Raw genomic sequence first — 20348 nt, 5'->3', positions numbered from 1 at the left:
GGTTTTGTCCTGGCCCTTGCCGGAGTCCTTGGTTGGGAGGGAAACAGTATATTGTTAGTTTTGGGAGGTGATATTTTTTTCCTCGTAAATCATCTCGCTGTATGTATTGTTCATTACATTTTTGTTTTTAATATGTTTTGTAAACATTTTAGTGTATTCCTTTAAATGAGATCCCGTGTTGGTGTCTGGATGAGACTTTTAGGTGATCTCAAACTCAGTACATTGATAGTGTGCTCTTGGAATCTACATCTGTTCCCTATTTTAACCAATTCCCCTTCGTCTTACTTTTTCTTGGGTGCTTTATTTGTAATTCTATATTTTTTTAACTACCCCATTTTCTTCCTTTTTACTGGTGCTGATATGATTTAAATGTGACGCAAGCACTGTAAAACTCTTAAAAACAAACAAAACAAGCAAACATTGAATTTACTGACCCCGCAGAGTTTTGCAAAAAATGTTTCAAATTTTTGCAAAGAAAATGATGAATTTCGTAGAAGAAAATAAATAAATTTTGCAGGTTTCTAAATATGTTGTATGACACCTAACAACTAACCACATGCAACCCATGTAATAAAATGTCCCCGTGGAATTACGCAATTTCAAACTCAAAATTATGGGGCAAAATCAAAAAATGGCAAATTTTGCCTGAAATTATGCTGATTTGGAAATAGGCACAAAGTTGGAAAAACAGAACTACAATAAAAAATTGCTGTCAATGAAATTGTTATAATAAATCAAAATCAAAGCTTTCAGGCTTGCAAATTTCGCAAAAATAAAAAATAAAAATCAAAGAATTTGTCAAAAATTTGAAAAACGTGCAGATATTGCGGTTGCAATGCAAATCAGAAAATTTTCACTAATTTTGCGGCTGCAAGCTGTGCAAAAAACAGCGGGGCCAGAATTCATCCCCTGCTCTCAGGATTGTCTCACAATACAAGTAAGCCAATCTTCCACATTTGTCACACATTTGCTCCCAATGTTGCCTGAGATAAAATCATCCAAAAATCCCTTCATGATTTGGACTTGGCAAGAAAAAGAAATGATAGAAGCATTTAATGAACACACATCCAATGTGAAAGACAGGTATTTGTAACAAAATCTTTCAATTACCATCAACTGAAACTACTTAGGCAGACCCAGGGTATTTGAGGCCACTTACTGTAATAAAGATTGCTTATTTTAAAAGTTAAAGTAATGGGTGCTTATTAGGTATATTGGGTGTTTGATTATTTAAAAAATAAAAGCTACATGTAATTCAACTTTTAAAATATACAATCTTTTTTTGGGTAAGTGATTTAAGTAGCCCCGGTTGGTGGTAAAGTTTAAGTGCAAGCCACCTTAAGACAGTCACCAGGAGATTCTTTCAGATGAAGCATGCATTTAAGCAAAGTGCTCAATGTGTGGACATTTAACTAACCGATCACCAACAAACAACGATACTATACAGAATATTATTGTTATATCATACACGCTTATGAAGCACAAATCCCCTTTGTCACACTTAATGTATATGTGTATTGCTTTTGTTTTTAAGGGTTTCGCAGTGCTTGCAACACATTAAGGTCATATCAGCGCCAGTAAAAAGAAAGAAAATGAGATAGTAAAAAGTTCTAGAATTACATTTAAAGCACCCAAGAAAAGGTAAGACAAAGGGGAATTGGTTCAAATAGGAAACATGTGGATTCCAAGAGCACACTATCAAAGTACTTAGTTTAAAATCACCTAAAAGTCTCATCCAGACACAAGCACTAAAGGTTCCCAGAATTTATTGTCAGCCTCTGAGATGACTAGTCCTATCATGATGTAATTGAAGGCCAAAGTGATGCTTGAAGAGATGCAAACGTGAAAACATTGAAATATTTAGGGTACAGGTTGGTGCGATGATCTTTTGGAAGTTGGTTTATTCTGTGAAGGGGTTTTTATCACTTAAGCAAAATGCATCTGGACGAAGTAAAAGTGAACATGCATTTATTATAGGAAAAATAGCCTGTCATATAAGTGACACAAACATTTAGTAGCAATGACTATGAAAAATGTTTTTTTCTCTTTTTGAGGAAAATCTTTGTCTAAAATCAAAGCCCTATCTCCACTGAGTAAAAATGTTTTTGAATTTTGAAAATCCATTCATAAATAAACAAGTTATGCAGTTTCAAAGGTGTGATTTATTTGGATGACCCGCAAAGAGGAAAAAAACGCGAAAATATGGGACACTTTTTCGGCATTTTTTTTCGACCTTTGGTTGTATCTTGCGTAATAAATGGATTAAAAGATTGAAACTTGAAGAGCAAATTAGGATGGTGTTTTGTAAAATACGGGAAAAGTACTCGTCATATTCATATGAAATTTTACAACCAAAAAGAAGAAATGTTCATGTATTACCTTGTCAGCGACAAAACCTCCAAGCCCGGTAGTTTTAGAAATATTTTACTCCAAAGAGTAAAAATCTATTTTTAACGGTCTTCTGGTAATTGCACGAGTTTTGTCGCTTAACATAATCGAAAATGGCCTTTTTTCTCACTGTGTGCCAACTTTCAGTCATATTCATCGATAAACAGCGTCGTAATTAATTTTTTTAAAATAGCATATACGAAACGGCTTCGTCCCATATTTTGACGCGAATTCGGGCACTTCGTGAGCAAAAAAGAGGCCCAAAGATTTGTGCAGGATAGTCATTGCTACATTTAGGCTAAATCATATTTTTAGGAAGTGTATGTTTGAACAGTGTGCACTGATTTATTATGACCCATTGGCTTGTGTTGCGGAAAGACTTAGACCCTCTTGCGTATTAATTGCAATAAATTATGTACTAATCATCTGCCAATTCATTCCAAATGTCACAGAGTTACAAACCAAATGTCTGTTGAATCAATCTCATCTGAGAACCATTTATCCAATGTCCAAGGGACACTATCCAACACTGATGTCACATTTTGAAATGGTGCTAAATGTCTCGAAACAAAAATAATAACTGATGAAAATTATTGTAAGATTTCCTCATTGAAAAAAGTCTTAATTTTAAGTATAATTTTCATGGGTGTTTTTATTATATTTGCTCTTGTTTGTTTTTAAGGGTTTTAAGGTGCTTGCGACACATTTAGGTCATATCAGCGCCAGTAAAAAAGAAAATTGAATAGTTAAAAGATTATAGATTTACAATTAAAGCAGCCAAGAAAAAGTATGACAAAGGGGAATGGTACAAATAGGGAACAAATGTAGATTCCAAAAGCACACTATCAAAGTACTTAGTTTGAGATCACTAAAAGTCTCATCCAGACACAAGCACATGTCCCCACTAAGAGGAATACACTCAAATGTTTTACAAATCATCCATAATATAAAGAAACATAATGCAGTGCATAACAGAGAGATGATTTACAAGGGAAAAAATATCATCTCCCAAAACTCTAACTAAACATTTGACTGTTTCCCTCCCAGCCAGGGCCTGGACAAAACCAAAAAGCATGGTGGAAAACAGATATAGGTGGGTAGAAGACACAGTATGTACCTCCCTGCCCACTATAGGAGGTAAGGAACCCCACCCAGTTTGTTGAATCAATGTCATCTGAGAACCATTTATCCAATGTCCAGAGGACACTATCCAACACTGACGTCACATTTTGAAATGGCTCTAAATGTCTCGAAACAAAAATAATAACTGATGAAAATTATTGTAAGATTTCCTCATTGAAAAAAAATCTTGATTTTAAGTATAATTTTCATGGGTGTTTTTATTATGTGTGTTTGTGTTTGTTTTTTAGAGTTTTACGGCGCTTGCGACACATTTAGGTCATATCAGCGCCAGTAAAAAAAAATAAGAAAATGGAATAGTTAAAAGATTATAGATTTACAATTAAAGCAGCCAAGAAAAAGTATGACAAAGGGGAATGGTACAAATGGTACAGATGTAGATTCCAAGAGCATGCTAACAGTGTACTTAGTTTGAGATCACCTATAAGTCTCAACCAGACACCAACACAAGTCCCCACTAAGAGGAACACACTCAAATGTTTACAAATCATATGTTAAGAATAAAAAAAATAACATTACAACATTACTTGAGAGAGATGATTTACAAGGAAAAAAATATCATCTCCAAAAACTATAATTATACATTCGACTGTTTCCCTCCCAGCCAAGGACTCTGGCCAGGATCAAGACAAAACTAGTTATCTCATTCCAAGACAAATACAGGAAGCAATTGGAAAACAGATAGAGGGGGATAGAAGACACAGCAAGTACCTCCCTGCCCACTATGGGAGGTCGGAAACCCCACCCAGGTGTTTTTATTACACTAACTCTCATACATACATTTTATTTAAAACGAGCAAACTTGAAATCACATGAAAGTTTATTTAGATGTAGAATGAAATATTGCATGCAGATAGTAAAAATAATTATAGATTGAAAATGCATTTTATTTACATTTCTTTTGGACTTTACTGTAAAAAGTATTTCTAATTTTTTAAAAATCACACATCTTTCCTTCTTGGTAAAGAATCCTTGCGAGGGCTAGGACAAAACAAGACAGAAAACAATGCGGATATTTAAAAAATAGGGATGGGAGGCTAGAAAACACAGAAAAGCCACAAGAGGTAGTCAAACAAGACCCCACCCAAAGCAAAAATGTCATTCCAATGAATTGCATCATTTAAGCATTGCAATGCAAAACGTTTTATACAAAAGACAGATAGACTGTTATTTTTGTCTTTAAAGGTTTTATGGCGCTTGCGACACATTTAGATCATTTCAACGCCAGTAAAAAAGAAGGAAATGGGATTGTCAAAAAATCCTAGATATACAATTAAAGGATAGAGAAAAAGTAAGACAAAGGGAATTGTTTGTTTTGTTTTGTTTTTAAGGATTTTACGGCGCTTGCAACACATTAAGGTCATATCAGCGCCAGTAAAAAGGAAGAAAATGGGATAGTACAAAGTTCTAGAATTACAATTAAAGCACCCAAGAAAAAGTAAGACACAGGGGAACTGGGAACAAATAGGGATCAGATGTAGATTCCAAGAGCATACTACCAATGTACTTAGTTTGAGATCACCTATAAGTCTCATCCGGACACTCCAGCACAAAATCCAACAAAGAGGAATACACTCAAATGCTACATTATAAATTCAAAATAACAAATATAATAATACATAACAGAGAGATGATTTACAAGGAAAAAAATATCATCTCCCAAAACAATAACTATGCATTTGACTGTTTCCCTCTCAGCTAGGACTCCGGCCAGGGCCAGGACAAAACCAAGAAATCTCATTCCAAGACAAAGACAGAAAGCATGTTGGAAAACAGATATAAGGGGATAGAAGACAGTATGTACCCCCCTGCCCACTATGGGAGGTCAGGAACCCCACCCAGACAAAGGGAATTGATTCAAATTATAGAGAACAGATGTAGATCCTACTAAGAGGAATACACTCAAAGGCTTGTAAATCATTATTCAACCATATACATAAAGCAGGTTTGTAACCATAACCTCTCAATTTTAAACAGTATATATCATTAAATCAAATTTAAGTTTTTTAATCCCTCAAAACCATGGAAGCCACATTTTGCACCTGCAACCTTGCATCCAAACGTGACAACATTCTGTAAACTCTCACCTTTGGAGAGTGCTCGAATAACAGCAGCATTGAATGTATCCCCTGCACCGCAAGAGTCAACAATATTTTCTGGTGGAAATGCAGGAGAGACAACTAAACCTGCTTTATCTGATATTGCTGCTGCACCTTCATCTCCCCATGCACAAACCACAATTGCTCCTTTTTTAACTTTCTTAAAATAAGCTTGGACGGCTGATCTCATATCATTATAGCCTTGGCTACGAGCAAAGTCCTTACTAACAAATAAAACATCTGGAAGATTCCATAAATGAAATGAGTCCATATAGGCAGCAAAACGTAACTTTTCTGCTTCCAAAGATGTCACAATTGAACGGTCTTCTTTGTCATGTAAAAGCTGTTGATTGAAATCATTGATGTGCGATAATATTTTTGCAATTTCACAGGCATTGTCCCTTCCTTCAAAGTGAATCCAGCCAATATTATCCCTACTAAGATCAAAGCTGTTTATAAAATCTTTAAGGTTAATTTCTCTCAATTTTTTATTGGTGTGGAGAACAGTCCGAGTGCCAGAACTTCGGTTTAAGATGACAACTGATGTAGGACAAGAGGAGTCTTCAACCTTAATGCACCTGTCAAAATACACGTTATATCTGTGTAGTTCATCTGTCAAAAAAGTAGAATGTTGAGTTGAAGAAAGAGTACCAAACAATTCAGATTTCCCATGAAGAATGGAAAATACGGTGGAAGAATTGCCAGCATTGCCTCCTCGTTGCCATAAGCAATCCTCACAACGCTGTCCAATATCTTCTGTTGGAAAAGTATCCATCACCTTAACAATGTCTAAACAAACAAGACCAACAAAAAGTGTTGTTTTGTTTCCATCAATGGTGGAGAATTCACCTTCCATGATTTGGCCAATTAATTTATGATCATAAATAGTCAGGGGTTTTTAAAAAATTCCTCTACCTAGCTGAATCTGAAAAAGAGAAGAAGAAAACAAATGTTCAAAATTAATGATGAAAGAAAATAAATTTTGCATCCAAGAGGAAGTTTAATCTTTCATTTCATTTGTTTCATGATTGGAAAAGAAAAATAAGGTAGTTGCTAGTCAGACTTGAGTCTGAATAGTCTCCTGTGGCTATTCAGACTCAAATTCTAATGCGCGTGTGCAATCAACAGGTTATTTGGACTCAGTCTGAATAGCCTAACATGGCAGCACAGTTTTAAGTTCTTTTTTTTTTTTTTTTTTTTTTTTTTTAAATTATTTTAAATATTGATAATTACATAGAATTGATGCAAATTAATATAACAATTATCAGTACGTAGTCTAAACCCATTTTATTTGACGAGAAAGACAAAAGCATCAGGCAATCGGAAGTCCAGTTAGAAATTAAAAAGAAAAGAGTTAAAACTCTTCAAAAGTAACAAAGTCAGTTAAAGTAATTGTGGTCTTAAGGAAAACCTTTGAAAAGGCTCTTTACTCACATTATTTCACAATACTCAGGTGTAAAATGAGTACTTGGCCATTAACAGCATTAATAGCATTGTCATTGTCTCTGTCTGAAAGAAAATGTAATATAACTTACAGGCGTCATGTTTCATCCTACATGTTACGTGTTGCTGTTGACCAGGGATCCTTGTAAAACACTTTGAGCGTATTTAATGGATATCATGCCATATAAAAATAGCTCAAGTTTAAACTACCTGTTGATAGTTATCGAAATACCATTACTGTTATTTTAATTTGCATCAACTTTATGTAATTGTCAATAATCAAAATAAACTGAAATTTAAAAAAAACTGCCACAGACTCGAACCCGATGAACCTGTTGATTATATATAAATAAATAAATGTACATTTATATAGCGCTTATGCCGAAGCTTCGAAGCACTTCACATTGACCATCAGTAAAAAAACATTACACACTGCAGATTCGGACATATGAACAAAGCTCACACGCATACAATTACACACACACACTCACACACACACACACACACACACATCCATATACACATTGTACATAAATATATTACTCACACACACACGATTCCGAATAGCTGCAGCCTTAAGACATTCTGATTTTTAGTTTTGGAGAGAGAGCGAAATAAAAAAATTGTATGTTTTATCCAGACTTTGCGCCATTTAAGTTTCCATTCTGATTAATGCATTTCAAGTGGTTAAGTTTTACCAAAAGAGGGTCTCCTATTCTGATTAATGCATTTCAAGTGGTTAAGTTTTACCAAAAGAGGGTCTCCTATTCTGATTAATGCATTTCAAGTGGTTAAGTTTTACCAAAAGAGGGTCTCCTATTCTGATTAATGCATTTCAAGTGGTTAAGTTTTACCAAAAGAGGGTCTCCTATTTTGATTAATGCATTTCAAATGGTTAAGTTTTACCAAAAGAGGGTCTCCTATTCTATTCATGTTGGTGCCTCATCTGGCCATCAGTTTTCTCTGTTCAAAGATTTTAACTCCAATATATTTTTCATTAAAATTAATATATAGAAGCTATGAAAAGTGTAGTGAGTTGTCTCAAACTGAAATATTTCATGGATTTGATCTCGAGGTTAAGTTGGTTCCAGATCAACGTCTCGCCCCAGGTTGAAAATATCTTGACTCAGAGGTGTGCCTCAAAAAGACAGTCCCCCAAGAAGGCAATGAACTGTTTTTATCAGCTCAGATCTGTGTCAGATTATTATCAGTGTGATATTTGGAAAGGGGATATGAAATCAATAACTTTGCTTGATTTGGACTGCTTTATCTGTATCTGTGAAGTATTGCATAAACATCCGAGTGAAGTATCACAGCAGGTGGTGGGCACATCCAGCTGATTCCAGTCCTTAATTGTACGAACTATCTAGAAACGAGTGTTTGCACTGGTTTGTTGTTACTGGTATAATTTTGATGTTGCAACGGTTATTATTCCTTTTGTGACTTATGTTTATGGTAAGATGTTCAAATTCAACTGTGGTCAGGCTCTTGACAATCTTGAATAAGAGGATGAGTCTCAATTCTCTTCTTCGTCTTAACAGCTCGCCCCATCCCAGTTGGTACAGCATCTCTGTAAAACTGCTAATTTGCCGGTAGTCCTTCGTCATGAATCGAGCTGCTCTACTTCTCGTGTTTGGCAGGTCGTTGATACAGAAGATAAACAGGATGGGCACTCCTGACCCTGAGTCGACTGCGGTTGTTCCTGAAGCCTCTCCACCATCGACCACAACTGCTAAAAAAATAAGTTGGAACAATGTCTCTTTTCAAATAAATATCGACGAGCACAACAGGCAGTTTGCGTTAAAATTCATCAAGCTGCAAAACACACCGATCAACGATTAATTAACAACATCATTGAATGGAATGAAAGTGAAAGAGGTTATTTGAAAAAAAAAAAAAAAAAAAAAAGAAAAGAAATAACGGGTAAAGACGCAGGATTAATATGTATTTACCTGAGTACCTGAGTTTCAGTAATGTTAATGACAAGATCAATATAATATTTTCCTTGCCAAGATGAAGATGGACTGTATTAAAAATTAGAGGAATCAAAATAAATAGTTTAATTTTCGCCTCCTCCCATCCTAACTTCTGACCCGATGGCCGGTGACCTTACGTGACCTAAAACCTTTCGTGACCAAAGAAGAGGAAGTTGACGCGCTAAGGTTTTATCTCAACTTTTTCTCCCGACTTTTGTTCCAACCTTGATTTTGAAACATTTTTTCGCCGTTTTAAAAGTGCTCTTGATTTAATTGAGATAATTTAAAAGATTTGGAGATCGTCAATCATTTTTAATTGTCTCGATCACAAATTTATATCATATTACTGGTTTATAGACATCGGTCTCAATCTCAACAAACTTGAGTTTCACGAACTGAATATGATTAGAAAAATACGAAAATTATATTTCAAGCATCGTTGCTAATGACTCAATATGGCGGAACTCTGAGCCTTCATCTTTCAAATTAACTCCAACACAAAGGCATAATTTAAAGGCGAGTCTTCAGGGTTGTCTCTGGAATGATTTTTTCTCTCATTCTCATCATAAGTTTTGTCTGCCTATCGATTATGCTATAGTATAGTTTATAATCACATCAGCACAACCACATCAATTCTCAACAAATTTCTGATCACCAGTCTTCAGCCAGAATAAAAATAAAAATAAAACTTTATAAGAAACTAAGATATGAATGATTACACTACACGATGTGATTGAGAAAAGGATTTTATCACAATTCAAAGTCAACTCGAATCTAAAGAAGTCAAGTCATACGGGTATTCTGATTAAAACAATTGCTGAAGTGTCTTTTCCCACTGAGATTTGTAATTTGTTATTGATGATGATGATAAATGTACTTATGATAGACGTCTAATGATGATATCTAGTATTGACACATAATGGTGATATCACATCTATAAGCCATGCATCTTGACCGGTATGAATCACCAAACATTATATTATTCATTAATTTTTTAACACCCATGTTAATTTTGCTTTTGATAACATCGACATTGTTGTTTTATTATAATTTTAGCTACTCATATTTTTCCGTGTCTTTCTTGACTTGAAACCAGGAGGACAATTTGAGGACAGCCGACACAATGGTAGACTTCCAATCTCACTATAGAGTTTATGCGCATGGATTCACGTCCGATCCACCGAGAGTAGGTGTAAAAAGCAACAGAGAAATATATCATGAGGAAGGAAGAAAAGTGTTTAGAAAGAGACATGACCGCCCAGGTAGTACTTGTGAAATAGAGGGAAAGCATTAGATATAAACAGCACTATGATGCGTGGCCAATTTTCTTTCAGGTTATAATTGTCCATTTTATTTATCTGATAATAACCGCAAACTCCACTGCTTTCACCAAGAGTTACATCTAAACCTGCCTTTAAGGGGTTGATATGCCTTTTCTATTTTGATGAGACTTTATGCACATGAAATTTATTTCCAAAGAATTTATAATTGGGAAATATATTAAATTCTGAGTCGATGTTTAAATGTCATGAATATGTATGATTAATATACCCAACTATTACTCTTAATCGGGTGGGGTGTTCCAATCGGACTCCCAAAATGGCTCTTCAGCTCAATGACTTCTATTGGCCACACACTGAGAGTAATTATGAAAATATCTGTTACATATACTGCAAACACCATTAATCTAAAGTTTTAGATAAAATAACTTACAAATATTTTTATTTGTGTGTTTGGCATTGATTTATGGGCCCTAGTCACTTGTCCCAATCCAGATACCCTGTGTTCCAATTGTGATACCCGTTGTGCCAATTCAGACACCCCTTTGACAATTGAGACAAATGCAATTAACTTTTCTTAGTTTGAGTTAGGATGGATGTCAAACGAGCTTACCTTCACTATTAGAGTGAATTGATTTGATAAAAATCAATTGTAAAGCCGGTTTCTTTATGAATTTAAGCATAAAAAAGAATAGAAAATTATTAATGATTATGCAAAAATATTGATTAGACGATCTTACGAATCAATGAGGTCATTATTAATTTATTTTTGTAACAGTCTATGATAGTGGGTGCTGTACTGTGAGAGGAGAAACCCAATATTTTATTCCGAAGAATCTTCAAATTAATCTATAAAAACTTTTAGAATTAGAATTGAAAACAAATGAAGAACAACAAACAGAGCAAATCAAAAAAGTCATGATTGAAGTGCAAAAACTGGATGTTAGAATTGGAACAACCATGTTTCTGAATTGGAACAACTGGGTGATTTGGTGGAAACGTTTTCAAGATCTATTTTAATTTTTTTTTTTTTTAATGTTTTAATACATATATACCATACTTACTTATTGATTCCAGATGATGCTCGACCACAAATATTTCAAAACAAAATGTGAAAAACTATTTTCAATTGTACGAATATATATATTGCAAATGCCTTTTATATTGCTACTTCCACTGTAAGATGCCTTGAATTCATGAAAAAGTGATGGGAGAAGCTTGTTCCCGATCTTCTGAGTGAAACAAGGATTTTAAGAGAAGATTTATTTAATCAGATAACACGGAAAAGCTCTTAAATTGGCTTAAGTATATCATGCATTTATTTCTGGCTGTGTTAAATCGGAGCTCAGCTCTATGTCATAATTCTTATTAAAATTAGTATAGGCTTTAAAATAGAAGATGAATACAGAAGGGTGTCCGAATTGGAACTCTGCATTGGAACACCCTGCCTTAATTGATTTAAAATTTCCATGTCTCTTCCCAAATGTCCCTCACAATTTTTTAGTCCACGACTGTAGACATGAGATAATGAAGGAACACACGAACAGGCAGGACTTTGACACTTGGATTCTTTCTCATGGACTTGTGAAAACCTACCAGGCTGTTGAAGAATTACGTGAGAAATCAGATGAGTCTACCCCTGACTCCAAAAGGTATGATTCAGAATACAAGAGAATTTTATTTTCAACATGTTATGTCCTCATAGATATTTGAATCACCAGCCTTTCAAAAAATTGATTTATGTTTTAAAAATTGAGCTTTTATATAGCGCAATATCCACTAAATGTGCTCAAAGCGCTTTACAAGGGGTCCCTGGTCAACAGCAACATTTAACATGTAGGACGGGACATGACGCCTGTTAGGCGATATTACAATTTTTTGGACAAAGACAACGCTGTTAACAGCCAGGTACTCATTTTACACCTGAGTACAGTGAGAGAATGTGAGTAAAGAGCCTTTTCCAAGGACTCAACTATGTGCCGAGCGTGAGGCTCGAACCCAGGACCTTCCGATCCGAAAGCGAGTGTCATACCACTAGACCACATGGTTTTCTGTATTTGAACATTTTTTACAATGGCTCAGCTACAACAAGAGCTTGAAGGAATTATTACCTTCTCTAAGATGATGCAGCATTTTTCATCACATTGCTACCTTTGGTGTGAAGCAAGTGTTACCTACATGAGCAAAACATCACCGTCAGTTACAATGAAAATAAAAGGGATGGGGATCATGTAAATTCGGTGGAAGCATTAACATAAGAATTGAAACTTACAAATAGCCTATGTGACTTATTATAGCTAATGAAAGTGATTAAATAATGCATAGTTTTTGTATGGCGCTATACCATTTACCAATCATGGTTGGAGTGTGGTGATAAAATGACTACCTGGCTGATAAAAGCATTGTCTCTGCCAACAAAGAAAAAAAAATTGATATCGTCTTGCAGTGTCTTGTCTCGTCTTACATGTTAAGTAGTTCTGGTGGCTTGGGGCCTACTTTTAAATTGCTTTGAGCATATTTAGTGAATATTGCCCGATATAAAAGCCCAAATTTAATACTTCTTCTTCTTACTACAGGCAGAGAGGGAGAAAAAAAACCTGGGGATTTTTTTTTTAAAACATGTTATAACTGGGTTCCTGTTATATATCATGTTATACATGGGTTCCAGTGATATATGATAATGATAATAATAATAATAATAATAATAATAATAAATAAGAAGAAGAAGAAGAAGAAGAAGAAGAAGAAGAAGAAGAAGAAGAGAAGAAGAAGAAGAAGAAGAAGAAGAAGAAGAAGAAGAAGAAGAAGAAGAAGAAGAAGAAGAAGAGGAGAAGAAGAAGAAGAAGAAGAAGAAGAAGAAGAAGAAGAAGAAGAAGAAGAAGAAGAAGAAGAAGAAGAAGAAGAAGAAGAAGAAGAAGAACAGGGAGAAGAACAAGAAGAAGAACAAGAAGAAGAACAAAAGAAGAACAAGAACAAGAAGAAGAAGAAGAAGAAGTAGAATGATAGTGATGATGGTATGAGTCGTAAGTCTATGAAATGGGATCGTTATATATTTAAGAACTTGATAAAATGGATACAACATATTTAGAAATATAAAGCACTTGACCAGATTTTTAAAGATATTACCTACTCTTTTACTGCTAACCATTGAAAGTCTCTCAACAGAGGTACGCATTATGAGATTCTTCTTGCTGTCAAATTTTAACGTCTGAGCCCAACTGTATATCACCTCAATCATGACATTATGCAGATGGAAGAAACTAAACGTCGTTCAAATCTGATCTTTTTTATTGTTTGCTCAAATTCTCAGACCTGACAAACTCCTGTACCAAATAGGAACAACTGGCAAGAATGAAGGCGATTTTTGTTATCCTAGAGGCATTTGCACTACCATGGACTGTGACATTCTTGTAGCCGACTCGATGAATCACAGGGTTCAGCATTTGAATCAGTTTGGAGTTTTTAAGAAAATGGCGGGGAAGAAAGGAAGTGGTGACTTTGAATTTAATGAACCAACTGATGTCATAGAATTGCCGAATGGGGATATTGCTGTGGCTGATAAAAAGAATCGACGTCTTCAGGTATTTAATAATAATAATAATAATAATAATAATAATAATAATAATGATAATGATAATAATAATAATAATAATAATAATAATAATAATGATAATATAATAATAATAATAATAATAATAATAATAATAATAATAATAATAATAATAATATTAATAATAATAATAATGATAATAATGATGATGATAATAATAATAATAATAATAAGCTTACACCGAAGTCTCAAAATGCTGTACATAGATAAGTTATGCACAATTTAGTAACGCATGAACATAACAAGCATAATCTTGCATAATCAACCTCACACGAACACTACTTCACCTCAGACACACGACATACACACAGCAACGTGTATCATCATCATCATCATCATCATTGCCTTTTTCACCCTGGGTCAGGGTATAGGACACAGACAAACAGTTTCCATCCCTCTCTATCTTGAGCTAACTTTTTTTTTATCTCATTCCATGTCTTAGCACTTCCCTGTATATTAGCTTTTTTAATTCTTCTCCATGTTCCCCGTTGGTTTCCCCTTTATCTTCTGCCCTGAGGCTTCCAGTCCAATACTTTCTTTGTTATAGTGGAGTCATTCTTTCTAAAGGTGTGTCCAATCCACCTCCATCGTCTTCTTCCTATCTCATCTCCCACTGGTTTCTGCTGTGTTCTTTTCCATACTTTTAATCCTGTCCATCCATTTTATTCTGAGTAGCTTACACATGCATCCGTTTACGAATATCCGTACCCTTCTTATACATGCCTGTGATGCATTCCAAGTTTCACATCCATACAGTAAGACTGACTTCACGTTTTAGTTGAAAAGTCTTAGCTTTAGTTGAAGAGATATATCTGTAGTTCTCCAAACTCTGTTCAAAGATGTGAATACAGCCTGTGGCATTCCTATCCGTGCTTTCACCTCTGCTTCCGTGCTTCCATCCTTGTCAATTATACTCCCGAGATAGCAGAAAGTGTCTATATCTTCAAGTTCCTGATCTTTTACTTTGATCTGCTCCCTTTGATGCGTACCTATCCTTAAGACCTTTGACTTTGCAGGGTTAATTCTCAAACCAATGGATTCCAAGAGGCTGTTTATAATTGTGGTTTTTGCTCACATTTGGTCCTGGGTGTGAGACAAGAGCCAGATCATCCAGCTGGGTGAGAGTGTTAGTAAAGAGCCTTTTCCAAAGACTCAACTATAGAGCTGGACTCAAACCAGGACCTTCCGATCCGAGACCAAATAGTGCCCATGAAATGATTCATTTCTATTTTTTTTCTTTTTATTTTACAGGTTTTATCAGATGATCTTGAGTTCAAATACAATATTGAGATAGCCGGAGAACCCTACAGTCTGTCTTGTGACAGAGATATGAATGTTGCTATAGCAACAAATAGTAAACAAGTCTTTGTCTACAATTGTTATGACGCTGAACTGACCCATTGCTTTCAGGTTGGGTCAAAGGTTAAATCTAAAGGGATTCCCATCCAGATTTCCATGTCAAATGAGTCTGAGGTATGAAATGGAATATTTAATGTTCTATTTTAACAACATTTTTAATCATCTTAATAGCAATCACAAGTTTCCTTTCATCAGATTGATTTCCAAGGTTGCTTGGAAGGGTGATTGATTTGCCTATTGTACTTCACAATGCTCCGCTCTTTGCATCAACATTCTGCATAGAGCCAAATACCATTTCCTACATTCTGCATAGAGCCAAATACCATTTCCTACATTCTGCATAGAGCCAAATACCATTTCCTACATTCTACATAGAGCCAAATACCATTTCCTACATTCTGCATAGAGCCAAATACCAATTCCTACTGACGAGTCATATTTTAGGCAACTTTTTGTACAGTCAGTCTTATAATCTTCATTATTACCAAAATAAAATAGAAGAGACGCACAGCTTCCAACATCTTTTAAATCTAATATTTTATTTATCTCCAGCTTTACGTGTGTGATCCTGAGGATGGCTGTATCTATTGTTATTATCTGGATGGCCAATTATTTCACCGATTCAAGCCAGAGGCGCACGCTCCAGGATTGACGATGGTGGCAGGTGATGTCTGTGTAACACCACTAGGACAACTCCTTATAGTAGACATTCTTAACCACCTAGTCAATCTGTATACAGAAAAGGGCGAGTTTCTTCAACAGGTAAATAGTCCCATTCTAAGTTAGCAGAAAATGATGATGTTGAAAATGGATTAAATTGATAGATTCCTACTACAAGATATACAAGGGACATTTTTTCCCCATTGAGTACTGCTTTCTGGCATAATGATGCATCATCACATAAATAAATAATATGAAATTGAATGTAAGCTTCGACTTTATTACAAGAACAGATCAAATGAATGTTTCGGGTTTCCCCTTTATCAACAAAACAGGATGAATGAAACACTACAGATGAATGAGATAATGTGGTAGTGGGTGGACAAACTCACCTACCCAATAAGCATTGGGTGGACAAACAAGCTGACCTACCCAATAAGCATTGGGTGGACAAACAAACTCACCTACCCAATAAGCACTGGGTGGACAAACAAACTCAACTACCTAATAAGCACTGGGTGGACAAACAAGCTCACATACCCAATAAGCACTGGGTGTACAAACAAACTCAACTACCTAATAAGCACTGGGTGGACAAACAAACTCAACTACCTAATAAGCACTGGGTGGACAAACAAGCTCACCTACCCAATAAGCACTGGGTGGACAAACAAGCTCACCTACCCAATAAGCACTGGGTGGACAAACAAACTCATCTACCCAATAAGCACTGGGTGGACAAACAAACTCACATACCCAATAAGCACTGGGTGGACAAACAAACTCACATACCCAATAAGCACTGGGTGGACAAACAAGCTGACCTACTCAATACGCGCTGGGTGGAAAAATGAAAACATGATTAAAATGCCTTTCCTAAGGAGATAACGCCAAATCAAGATGTTTAATCGTTATCTCAAACCCATCGACCCAACGCAAGGTAGTGATATAAGTTTGCCAATCCACATTGAGGCAATAATTACATTTAAGCAAAACTTAGCGTAGTAGAATACACGAAGACGACATCAATCAGCTCTTTGTTATTTATTGTCTTAGACCACCAGTTGGGTGATGAGTTCTTACCAAATTCTCTCAAATTAGACTATTGAGGTTAAAGGTTACCTACAGTTTTGTGGATTGTAACAATTGATCTGGCAGGTAGAATTGATGAGTATTTTATTTAAAAGTATATCAATATCATCAATATCTTGCCAAAGGGTACCTAACTGACCAAGCTGTCCCTCCAGGAAATCGCAGAGCTTGCGGCCGCAACTTGCCGCGATTTTTCACCGTTACCGCAAAGGGACCACAATTTTGACAATTGCCGCAATTTTTTGCAATTTTCTATGTTCTGGAGTCACATATAATCATATAATGCTAATCCTGGTGGCATCCCCCGTATATACCTGGCATATTATTTCTTTTCTGTGTATGCAATGTCAATATCAATGTAATTTAATGTAATTTATGGAAACAATACTGTATAATACATACCGACTAAAATTGGTGGACTGTGCTTGTCATAGAATTAAAGCAAGAATAAATTAATGTGCGATGTTTGTTGAAAACAATGTCTTAAATTTGCAATTTTTCCTTGCAATTTTTGAATTTTTTGCATGTATTTTTTGGAATTTTGGGTGCAATTTTTGGGGTTTTCATTCGCAATTTTCCACGGGGACAGACCAAGTATCAAGAAAAGCTTATAAAGCAACAACAGAATTATGATCTTTAAAAATATATATATATAAATAAGTATTAATTCAAACAATTACTCTTTTTATGTTTGTGGGTACAACAGGTACTAACTCCTCCAGACGATGCTGGGTCGATCAACTCCATTGCCTTGGGGCTAGAAGGTCATCTGGTAGCAACTGAAAGCAGCGTTGGGGGAGATCACTGTGTCAAGATATTCCGATACCGCCAATGTCCCTGTCATGAAAACAAACTGCCTGGTAGTAAACGAAGGACTCCTCTGGTGTCCCCAAACTAATGTTTTTTCAACCCTTTAACTCACTCAACCCTAACGCCGACTATATCCGTAATTTACCAGGGTTAATTTTACCCCATGCCTTTTTATTACATTTCTCTGAGACAAATTATAGGCGTAGTATCAAAGCTAATGTTTTTACATGTTAATGGTAGTTGAATAATACTATCTATCTATTTACATGCTCATTTTTAATACATTTTTTCCAATTTTGAAAAGTGGCAAAAATCTCTAGGGTTGAGTGAGTTAATGGCATGTCTTGATTTCTTTTTCAACCAATAACTTCTCCAACTATTTATCGGAATATAACAATAGACACAATGAAAAAGAGATAAATAACGGGAAAAGAATTATTGTTTGGTCAGTTTAGGATAAACTCGAACCCTGTCTATCATGGCTTAATCATGAAATCCATGTCATTTTTTTATTCAAACATCTCAAAGTATGCTGTGTGCTACTACTACTTATAACTATTGCGATTACCACTACTGCTACTACTACTACTGCTACTACTACTACCAATACTACTACTACTACTACTACTACTACTACTACTACTACTACTACTACTACTACTACTACTACTACTACTACTACCAATACTACTACTACTGCTACTACTACTACCAATACTACTACTACTACTACTACTACTACTACTACTACTACTACTACTACTACTACTACTACAGCTACTACTACTACCAATACTACTACTACTGCTACTACTACTACCACTACTACTACTACTACTACTACCAATACTACTACTACTACTACTACTACCTACTACTACTACTACTACTACAACTACTACTACTACTACTACTACTACTACTACTACACTACCATACTACTACTACTACTACTACATACTACTACTACTACTACCATACTACTACTACTACTACTACAACACTACTACTACTACTACTACTACTACTACTACTACATACATACTACTACTACTACTACTACTACTACTACTACTACTACTACTACTACTACTACTACAGCTACTACTACTACTACTACTACTACTACTACATACACTACTACTACTACTACTACTACTACTACTACTACTACTACTACTACACTACTACTACTACTACTACTACTACTACTACTACTACAGCTACTACTACTACTGCTATACTACTACTACTATACACATACTACTACTAAGCTACTACTACTACTACTACTACTACTACTACTACTACTACTACTAACACTGATTTCAAAATATTTGATACAAGGATATTGTTCTGCTTTATCAAATTTCCACTGATTACATTTTTGATATGACATATTGATGTAATCATTACAACCAGAGAGTACTAGGCTAACTGAAGCTTTATATTTGAAAAAAAATATTGAACAAAAAGGAAAATGTATCAGCTTCAAAAAAAAAAAGAAAATTAAAAAAATTGATTTACCCCGGCATTTTGGAATGATAATTATGCACCAATTATGCATATGTAACATTTCAAATTTTATATTGTTAATTTTTTTTGTGTGTGTTTGTGTGTGTGTGTGTGGGGGGGGGGGGGCTGAAGAAGGGATTGTGCATAAAATGGTTTTTTTTTTTACGTAGTATTTATTTGGTTTTATTTTTTAAGTTGCTATTTGCCAACATATATTTTTTAATGTGTTTACTCAGTGTTGTTCACTGCTTAATCTTTACTTACCTTCTATTTGTATGCAATAAAATGCAATATGGTGAAACATATTTTATCAAAACCGTTTTTGATGCTTATCATCATTGCAATAAATAGCTTTTTTTTTAAAATATAAAGAACCCTATTAACTGTGATATCTTCTTCAAAAAGAAAACTCATTAGACTGAGAATTACTGTTGATGTACATATCCGAGGGAGGAAAAACATTATGTTGTGCATTTTGTGATATGTGAATTCATTTAAGTATTTCATGCTGTACAATTAATTATTAATAATTCGTCCTGTGATTACATTTGAATGAAAATGTTATTTTGTTAGTTGTGATGTGTGTTATTGAAATCTTGAATAAAAACAAAGTATTTTGTAAAGTGAGCCTTAAATAAAATGCTATTTTGAGACAATCATAATGGGTATTCATTCAAATGGGTCCTTGTTTTTGTTATTAGACTTATTTATATTAATAACCTTCCTGTTGTCAACCTCAGATAGTCTCATGTTCACTCTCCACTAGGTGTCATCTTCCTTAACCTTGGGTTCAACCTCTATTGGTTTCCACCTTCCGTAGTCCCGAGTTCAGCACCCCCCTCCCCCCCTGGTTCATTCCCCAATTGTGTCCACCTCCCATAATTCCGGGTTCACTACCCATTTGTGTCCACCTCCTATAGTCCCAGGTTCATTCCACACTGATATCAACCTCCCATAGTCCCAGGTTCACTCCCAA

At 35.0% G+C, this 20348-nt stretch overlaps 2 protein-coding genes across 3 annotated transcripts; one reads left to right on the top strand and one right to left on the bottom strand.

Moving 5' to 3' along the window:
• Positions 1 to 4330: 4330 nt before the first annotated feature.
• LOC144969012 (ketohexokinase-like) lies at positions 4331 to 9190 on the bottom strand. 2 transcript variants are annotated; one of them, XM_078907961.1, is made up of 2 exons: positions 9023 to 9190; positions 4331 to 6552 (listed from the first exon to the last, which is right to left on the bottom strand). In XM_078907961.1, the coding sequence occupies exon 2, from the start codon at positions 6481 to 6483 to the stop codon at positions 5515 to 5517; it is 969 nt and encodes a 322-aa protein (XP_078764087.1). In that variant the 5' UTR covers positions 6484 to 6552; positions 9023 to 9190; the 3' UTR covers positions 4331 to 5514. The 2 variants fall into 2 exon arrangements, with proteins under 2 accessions (XP_078764087.1, XP_078764088.1); XM_078907962.1 differs by having other exon boundaries at positions 9031 to 9185.
• Positions 9191 to 9200: 10 nt separating this feature from the next.
• Positions 9201 to 18565, top strand: LOC144969011 (protein meiotic P26-like). Its single transcript, XM_078907960.1, has 7 exons — positions 9201 to 9562; positions 10143 to 10308; positions 11831 to 11978; positions 13637 to 13907; positions 15188 to 15409; positions 15848 to 16057; positions 17754 to 18565. Exons 2-7 carry the CDS (start codon positions 10170 to 10172, stop codon positions 17943 to 17945), a joined length of 1182 nt encoding a protein of 393 aa, XP_078764086.1. The 5' UTR covers positions 9201 to 9562; positions 10143 to 10169; the 3' UTR covers positions 17946 to 18565.
• The last annotated feature ends 1783 nt before the right edge of the window (positions 18566 to 20348 follow it).

This window comes from Berghia stephanieae, chromosome 3, assembly GCF_034508935.2.
Source record: "Berghia stephanieae isolate SIO BIC M18660-M18661 chromosome 3, UCSD_Bste_1.3, whole genome shotgun sequence".
NCBI lineage: Eukaryota > Metazoa > Mollusca > Gastropoda > Nudibranchia > Aeolidiidae > Berghia > Berghia stephanieae.
The sequence above is the reverse complement of the archived record's forward strand: the minus strand, read 5'-3'. Positions and strand labels throughout refer to the sequence as shown.